This window comes from Zerene cesonia, chromosome 25 (assembly GCF_012273895.1).
Source record: "Zerene cesonia ecotype Mississippi chromosome 25, Zerene_cesonia_1.1, whole genome shotgun sequence".
In the NCBI taxonomy this organism is placed as follows: Eukaryota; Metazoa; Arthropoda; class Insecta; order Lepidoptera; family Pieridae; genus Zerene; species Zerene cesonia.
The window spans coordinates 6,329,433-6,338,520 of NC_052126.1; the positions used below are offsets into that span (position 1 = coordinate 6,329,433).

Below are 9,088 nucleotides of genomic sequence, written 5' to 3' on the forward strand. Positions count from 1 at the left end.
CAAAAGACAAGGAAGTACTTGATGAGCAAACGTATTTCATTATTAATAATTTTACAATAATACAGCCGCACCGTTGTATGTGCATATCTCACTAGCATGTGACGTATGTAGGAATAGTAACACATTTAATCGATGTCTCGAATAATAGCGTGGGAAATATCTCGATTCCACAACTCGATACGAATGCAATTTAAAATTGAGCATTTGACTAGACATCGCATTCATCGATACAGAATCGAAACACACCCACGCAGCTCCTTAATTATTCTCTATGGAAGATTTCATTAATTCTTCTTTGTGTCTTAACTATTTAGAATGACGTAAGACTCGGCCACGATTTGTATTTGTGCTTATGCCCGAGAATAAGGCCATTCCTTATCACTTACACCTCACCATAAGCTAACTGCGTAGAAAATGCTACACCCTCCACCGTATTTGGACATTTAACTGTTCACGCACTGTCATCGGAATTCATTTAAATGATTTACTTATCAAATATGAGCCAAAATAATTTTTTCGTTTGTACGCGTGATTGTATGCACAGAACAAAGAGATAGAAATGATATCTGAGTGAAATGGAACGTGGCTGTACCTTGATGGCTGACAGGTGTCAATGTCAAATACAAAAAACGCGGCAACGCAAAAGCTCAACTCTCACATCGCATTTCTACCAAATTCTTAAAAAATATACTCTTTCATTCTGTGATTTTATTCTTACGCCATACTTTAATTTAAACATTCGCCACGACGTGTATTCATTATTATTTTTGCTAATTTCACAGCCTCAATGTTAATTAGCCTATGCGTATTAGTATTGTTTCGGAATTGCCAATAATTAAGTTTATTTTTAATTAATTTTTTTTATTCAATTTCATAAAAAATGCATCAAAACACCGTTCAAAAAGTAGCCGTTATGCTATTGATAATATTATTAGGTATGATTATTCCTTGTCACTTGACGGGGTTCTTTACGATGGATGTTATTTATCTGCAAACATATTACGCAATATTTTTGTAGATATAACATCTATATAAAAAGCTTCTATAACTATCGCATCAAGTGTTTTCCCGCCATTGCCTTTGTCAATTTAATGCGGTGCACTCAAAAAGGTTTTATTTGTCATGCGATCGATAGTTATAAAAACTATGTTTACGTAATTAGTAGAACGTTTTGTAGGTCATCCGCTTATATCTATGAAGATATGAATTACAGTATATTTAAAATACATATAAAAATATTAAGTTAATTATATTGTAGCGTACCTACCCGTGTGTATCGGTTAAAAATTCACATTTACAATAATTATTGCTTCTCCAGTTTTATTCTAACATCAGGCTCGTGCCCTCTAAGCTATTGAGCACTATTAATAATTTATTATCATTATTATTAATTTTTATTAATAACGTCCGAAAAGTAGAGGGGGGACGCACAAAACATTCTACTAAACTACAGTGACATTACCTAGTCGTGAGCTTAACCAACACGCCATTCCAAAATACGCTGCACGTTCACAATTATCAATATTTATTATCTAAAAAGTCGATGAGTAATTATATATTTTGGTGTTTTTGTTTCGATCTAAAAGACATATCTTTTTACCTTAATATCGCCAAATAATATCAACTGAATTGAATTAACACGAAACGAGTGAAAACGTGCTTCAAATAATTTCACCACACCATAAAAGAGTTCCCAATACTCAAAAAATGAACGCCCGATATATTTTCCCTATTAAATTATTAATAACCTTACCAAACCGTAATAATTTAAAAATACGTAAATTATATTAAATAAGTTAAATGCACACCTAATCGAGATATACAAAATACAATTAATTGCACGTAGACTAAATTAATGAGTAAATCTAAACAAATAATATCGAAAAATTATGAAGACTTAATCGTCAACATTAATTTGACTCCAACTATTCTTAAAGTTACTTTACCACCGTCCCTCAATGACTAGAACAGTTGAAATAGTTATTTATGCTGAGACAAAACAACACAAACACAACAACTATTAACCTAAAGACTGTACTACTAATAATGTTAATTATTTCAAAAACTTGTGCTTCACACGACCAACGCGCTCACATTATTTCATCTCCAGCCGTACGATTCAATATTAAAATTAAATCAATTTTTACATGAAACGGAACGGAATCATTAAGAAAGACATCTGTCATTTAATGACATTTATGCCATAGACACTGATGTTTTCTTTTTCTTAATGATTCAATCGTGTTTCAAAAAAGGTAACCCTCAATTTTTCTAAATTAATACAAATATATTCTAATAATTAAACGTATTAAGACTAAAATGGAATGTAAAGCATTATAAGCTGGATCAAATTAAGCAATTTTTTTTTTCAATTTTAATTAATTAAAGAAAGTTAAGTGGCTAGCTCGAGTCAAACAAGGTTTACAATAAATAGTAAACAAACAGTCGGATCTACCACGAAGATAGTCCGCTCCACCGACGTCTCTTCGAGTTCATTTATTTAATATATTTTTATTAAATTACTGGCTATCAGTTATTGCACGTTTTACATTTATAATAAATATATAAATACTTGTAAATTTTAAATCTCCATCTTTGGTATGTAATGCGTACCTATTAGTTATTAGTTAATATCTTGAAATGTTTACAAAACTGTTTTTACATATATTAAGTATATATTTTTTTACAAAAATCGTAGGGTCGTTAGGACGGCACGATATTATCTCTATTCAAGTTCGATGTTTATTAGGTCTTTGTCGGGTTGAAGTTTGTGGTTGTTTGCGTAGTGACGCGGCGAGATACTATTTTATATATTTTTTTATCTATTTACAAATTTCCATTTAAACTAAGACAATTAAAGCCTACTTCGAATAGACGCAGGGTCGCATCCATACATCAATTATAATAGCCAGGTACCGATCATATGTTTAGATATCGATTATTTCCGAACGACATCATTACGAACTATCATGCACCATTGTTCTAAGAACGCGCTACGCTCGGCGACCGGCCTGAGGCATCTCCCGTCTCGCTCCCGCGCCCGGGGCTCTGGCTCCGCCCTCTCCGGCCCCTGAGCGACCAGCTGAATCGATTTTCCCCGTCTTCCTGTGATTGCGTGTGCCAATTGTCACCTTACATCCAATTGTAGATATCGCAAAACTTTTCAAAAACTACTTAACCTACTCCGCCGGTGAACGCTCGGGCCACGCTGGGTGCGCCTGCACGAATGCTACGCAATTCACTGAGGATGGTAAACCGACAGCGTCAGCACATCCCGTGATCTTTCAAGTTTATTTTTAAAATTTTATCAAAACCTATCACAGTTTTTGATTAGTTCTCATTCTTAATTAGATTAATATATGATTAAAATATACGTATAGATAATATATATATTTTCCAATCTTTAACAATAACACTATTTAATGCTCGCCTCGTGAAGGCGGACGGCCCGAACCGTTAGAGAGAGCGACAGACGTACGCCGTGTCGATTTATTATATTTGGCAAATTTGATTCGTGACCGAAGTTTAGATATGATGCCTAAATGGAGCATAGCGTAGAGCTATTATTGCTAATTATTTTATTTATAATCGAAAACTATTTCTCGATAACCACAACCTTTCATAAGCGAAGTCGATTGTCACAATGTTATTGACTATTTAATATGTTTGGTTGTCCGATTAGCATTTGATGCACACCTTAACTTATTATTGCGCGCTCCGTCTCCATTCAGCGGCCGCCATTTCATCCGGACCTGCGCAGAACCTTTCCGCCATTTTGATTTCCGTAACACTTAACCCAGTTTCTGTCTAGGAAAATGGCGATCGTCGAACAAAGAGCCGATGAGCTGAATCGATTACAATTTACAAATAACATACAAAATGACCGCTCAGGTCGTCTATTCAGGAAGACACGTTGAAGAGTGGTGTGTCGAGGCTGGGCCTGTGCTATGTATGTATGGGTGCGCGCCTGCAGTGCCGTCCTAGCGCCGGCTAGGCCGTGTCTGGACGATTTAGATCGTCTTGATTTTGTTCGTCTTGAAACTGACCTGCAGCACTCTGTTGCCAAGCGTGTACCCGTTCAGGGACTGAATGGCGACCACCGCCTCGTCGTAATTCGTCATTGTGATGAACCCGTAGCCTTTGCACTTGTTCGTCTGCAGGTCGCGTATCACTTTCACGCTCTGGACGGCACCGAAAGGTCCAAATAGTTGCCAGAGCACATTCTCCTCTGTTTCCGGGGCTAGATTGTAAACAAAAATGCACCACTCAGAGCCGACGGCGCCCGGTAACACACCGCCGAGGAGCTCGCCGGCCAGCGGGCTGTATCGCTGGAGGCCTTTGTTTATAGCGAGTAGGGACTTGCCTGAGCTGAAGCGGCCGAGCGGGGCAGGGAAGCGCAGCGCGGCCGGCAGGTACGCGGCCAGCGGTGCGAGCGCCTTGCCGTTGTTGCTTGGGTTATTTGCGAACTTCACTGTAATCGGTTCTGATGCTCCTTTGGGCACTGTTCCGTTCAGTTCCTGAATAGCTCTCTCGGCTTCTACGCGCTGATCGAATCTGATGAATCCCACGCCCTTAGATAGGCCTTGCTCTCCTCCAGTGAACGGTCTCCCGCCTGAATTCTCGCAGAGTATCCTTGAAGTTATGATGCGGCCGTATGGGCTGAATAGCCGCTCCAATTCTGATTGTGTCATTGTCTTTGGCAGCCCTGATACGTAGAGGTTGGCGCCTTTGATGGCCTCGCTGCTGGGTCTAGCGTACGATACCTTGATAGTCTTGTTCTGCAGGCGGAGGCCGTTGAGGGTGGCAATCGCTTTCTCCGCATCTTCCGGGCGGTGGTAGTTGACGAAAGCGTAGCCGAGGCTCTGTCCGCCGCCGTGCAGCGCGTGGTTGAGCGCGTCCGGGAACGCCGCCCCCTTGTTCCTTATCAGCTTGCACGACTCCACTTCGCCTATACTGGAGAAGAGACTCCTGATTTCCTCCTGCGTCATGCTCTGGGGTAGATAGTTGATGATCAGGTTAGTCTTGGACTCCTCGCCGGAGCCATTTTGCTGTTCGGTGTCGCCCTTCGACATGGTGGCTTTAAATCATAAACGGAAAGAACGAAAGGGAAACAAAACGCGGTAAAATAAAATACGGCACGTCCGTTATGGCGGCCCGCGCGAGCGATTATGCGAGGGTAGTGCTGGGGTGCGCGCATGTCGCGTGCTATTGATCGGCCTTACATAACCCCGTTCGTTCACCCCTCCCGGTTGGTATAGTGTCCGAAAAAACCAGATACAACGCAGCGGCATCGATCTTGGTCCCTGGGAATTTCTGCTCCGTAACATGAACGTATTATGTAACGTTGTGGCGCGAAACGCAACCTTCTGGGCACAGACAAAGGGATAAGGATTAACACTTCCCTCCCGACCTAAAAAGAGCTCGATTCTTGATATTTTAGCTATGTAACGTGACCCCAAAGATTTCTGGAGCGCTGGAGGTGCGTTATTACGTACTAATGGATAGAACAATGATATTGTTTTCTTAAAACTGTGCCAAGTATCTTTGGCAAGTTGTATACTATATATCTCTTAAGACATTGAACTATCATTAGGTTTCATGATTGATATTTGAATGATTTTCTCTCTAAAATATATTCGTTCTGTCCTAAATCGTTTATTCTTGAATAAAGCAATCGTAATTAGAATATCCATTGTTCCTGCTATTTAGCCAGATATTAATCATATAATAACTAATCATTGAATTTGGTACCTACATACATAATAACTGTCTATACATATATAACTATAGACTAAATGTCCCAATGTTACAAATCTGAACTTCTTTGTTAACATGGCAGTATCATGTTATAAATCACACAAAAACGATTGAACAAATTCAAATAAAACTTACAAAATAAAATATATTTCAGTATAAAACTCCATTTTCATTACTTTTCAACTCAACCACAAAAACCGAACGAATAATTCACTAAACAGGGCAAATCAAATTAAATGGGTCAGTAAAACATGGGTCCGTATTTATCTTTCAAATTGAGATTATCTCATTAAAATTTGTTCAACCACGGCACATACAACATAACTCCCTGGCAGATATATTGATCCGTGTAACGCAGAGTATACGGAATGCACTACATGCTACAAAAATCATGTCTAAATAATTAAAACAGTATCTTATTGATTGCTGACTGTCAGTACATAGTTCTTATAAATTAACAAATTAATGTTTTAGTTCAGATTAAGTTAGTTTATGAATTAATAAGGTAAAATTTAAGAAGTTTTGGGTATGTATTATTAAAATTATTTTTATTAACATAATTTAACTTACCATTAACCTTAGTTGACAGGTCCTTGACATTCAGTGACTAAAAGAATAGAAGCCTAAATAGGAATCAATACGAAACTGTTAAGAATGAAATATGAAATATATATGCCCATACCCCACAAGAGAACAGGGGATTTCATATCTTATCTTCCAAGATATAATGATGTATACTCAGAAACAATTAATAATTATTAAAAAGTTAATGGTTGATAAAGATGTAGAGATGAAGAATTTAAAAACAATACCTTTAATGATTAAACATGGTTAATTAATATCTATCCCATTTCTATTATAAATGCGAAACTTTATGATGATTTATAATCAATGTATGTTACTCTTTCACACTAAAACCACTGAACGGATTCCGAAGATACTTGACAGTGATATAGCTAATGTATAAGAATAATACATATGATAGGAATACATGCTTTTATCCGTGGCTTCGTCCGCTGCGTGGTACAACTAGTTGTATACAACATTTTCAATTTTATTAACATATTAAGTAAAATATATCCATGATCTTTTAATTTAAAATGAAAGAATAGCTAGTAATAGTAAAGTTTTAAGTACCTAGGTCAATGAGTCTAGGTTCCAGCTTTTAGTGCCGCTGGGCGAATAATCGTGTCAGGGAGTTACGTGACTAAAATCTAGGTAGACTCTAACCTCGATTACGTTGGCTAAATTAGGTATTAGATTGTTGATTGTGATGCTTAAATTTCTAGTTTATACTTTCTTACTAAATCTTAGGTGATGAATATAAAATGTTTTGAAGCATGAACTAAATGTGTATAATATAATATACTAGCCGATCGTGGTTCGCGACAAAGATCGGTACAAATAAAATTATAGCCTACTAGCAGCGCTCCGCAGTTTTACCCATGTAAGTCTGTACCCCGTAGGAATATCGGGATAAAAAGTTGCCTATATGTTATTGCAGTTGTCCAGCTATCTACGTACCAAATTTAATTGCAATCGGTTCAGTAGTTTTTGCGTCCATCCATCCTCACAAACTTTCGCAATTATAATATAAGTAGGATAGGATGATACATGACAGACAACGTGACTTTTTATTTGTTAACGAATTTTTCAAATCAGTTTCGGCAAATTTCACATAATTTTTTTCCGCTAGAAAGACATATTGTGTCCAAGTAACGCTCTAAGTTAGACGTTGCTTAACTTCATGTTCATAACTTCATAGCTTTTAATATTACCTTGACCTGAATGTAGAGCTTTAATACTAAATTTGTTTTGTAACCGAACTTTTTCATATATTCATACATTTTATTAAATTTAGTTTTAAAGTAACATCATATGAAAATATATTTAGTGTAACTGATTTTCCTTTTACCATAGATTATTAAATAGTTATTACGTATATATCAATTTATCTCTGAAATTAAGGGTGTCGTCTATAGTTAAAACATTTTTTACAACTAGAATACCACGTTATCTGTCCTATATATGTGCTATAGGGTTTATTTTATTTTGTCTTCATCCCGGGTCAACCAGGGCGAAGCTGAGGCGAGCGGCCAGTATTTCATAAAGCTTGCAATACATAGCTGAATCTAAACTAAGCGCCGCCCCGGGCGTTGTAAAATAAAATTCACTGTCAAATTTAAAATATTTAAAACTCACCCCATTTATTTCCCGCTATTTTTTATTAAAAGTAGATACATTGGTAATTTATTTTTTAATTACGAACCCACAAAAAGTGCTCTCGAAATTTTTTAATCTCTCAAATATTTTCACCTTCTGAAAGTTTGCTACCCTAGAATACATTTATAAAATACTAGCTGCGCCCCGCGGTTTCACCCGTGTAAGTCCATATCCCATAGGAATATCGGGATAAGAAAGTTGCCTATATGTTATTCCAGTTGTCCAGCTGTCTACGTACCAAATTTCATTGCAACCGGTCCAGTAGTTTTTGCGTAAAAGAGCAACAAACACACACATCCTTACAAACTTTCGCATTTATAATATTACTAGGATTAAGTAGGATCTATGATAATTTGCTATAGCTAATTAACCGGCATGTATTAATTGTAAGGAAACAAACAGCAAAAACATAATTAATTTACATTTTTATGTATTAACATTTACCCAGAATATAGTACCTACAAATCCATAGTATATCACAAAATATTATATAATTGTTACATTTATATTAATAGCAAATTATCATAATTTAAAAGAGCAACTACAACATTTCACTCTTCTCAGTTAAAACTATGCTGATAAAAGGTGGTAAATTGATAAAACTACGCTATGACTTAAAAGGGCTTCTATAAGAAGTCTAATTGAATAAATAAATGTTTCAGTTTTTGATTGAGCTATCATTAACTAGTGTTCCGTCGCCCCGTGGTGCCTATAAAACATATATGTATCACTCACATATTAAACCATATCATATAAAGCATTACAATGCTATATATCTAAACATTCAATTTAACAAAGGCCGCGTTCCGTTGATTCAATATTGTAATCATTGAAATAATTATTCATATTGGTTGTGATGGTTCTTAATCATCTCAATAGATGGCGCGGGGTGTCCTTTAGGCACATGAAACGGAAAGAGTAGAAGAGATTCGATTGCTGAGGTGGGAATCACGGGTGACCGAGAGGCTAGGCTGCCTCGTGATCAACATTTTTTCTATTATTTCAAAAGTTTCTTATAGGTCCAATAGTTTCCGAATTTAGCGCTTTAAAACTATCAAACTCTTCAGCTTTATATTAGTAAAAATTAATGAACATACACATAATATAA

The 9,088-nt window shown here is 36.5% G+C and overlaps 1 protein-coding gene across 1 annotated transcript; it reads right to left on the minus strand.

Annotated features, from left to right (window-relative positions):
• Positions 1–2,213: 2,213 nt before the first annotated feature.
• Positions 2,214–5,170, minus strand: LOC119836821 (ELAV-like protein 4). The gene has a single exon (XM_038362296.1). The coding sequence runs from the start codon at positions 5,070–5,072 to the stop codon at positions 4,011–4,013; it is 1,062 nt and encodes a 353-aa protein (XP_038218224.1). The 5' UTR covers positions 5,073–5,170; the 3' UTR covers positions 2,214–4,010.
• Between the last annotated feature and the right edge of the window lie 3,918 nt (positions 5,171–9,088).

Coding starts and splice junctions, on each gene's coding strand:
- LOC119836821 (XM_038362296.1), bottom strand. CDS start 5,072: ATGTCGAAGGGCGACACCGAACAGCAAAATGGCTCCGGCGAGGAGTCC.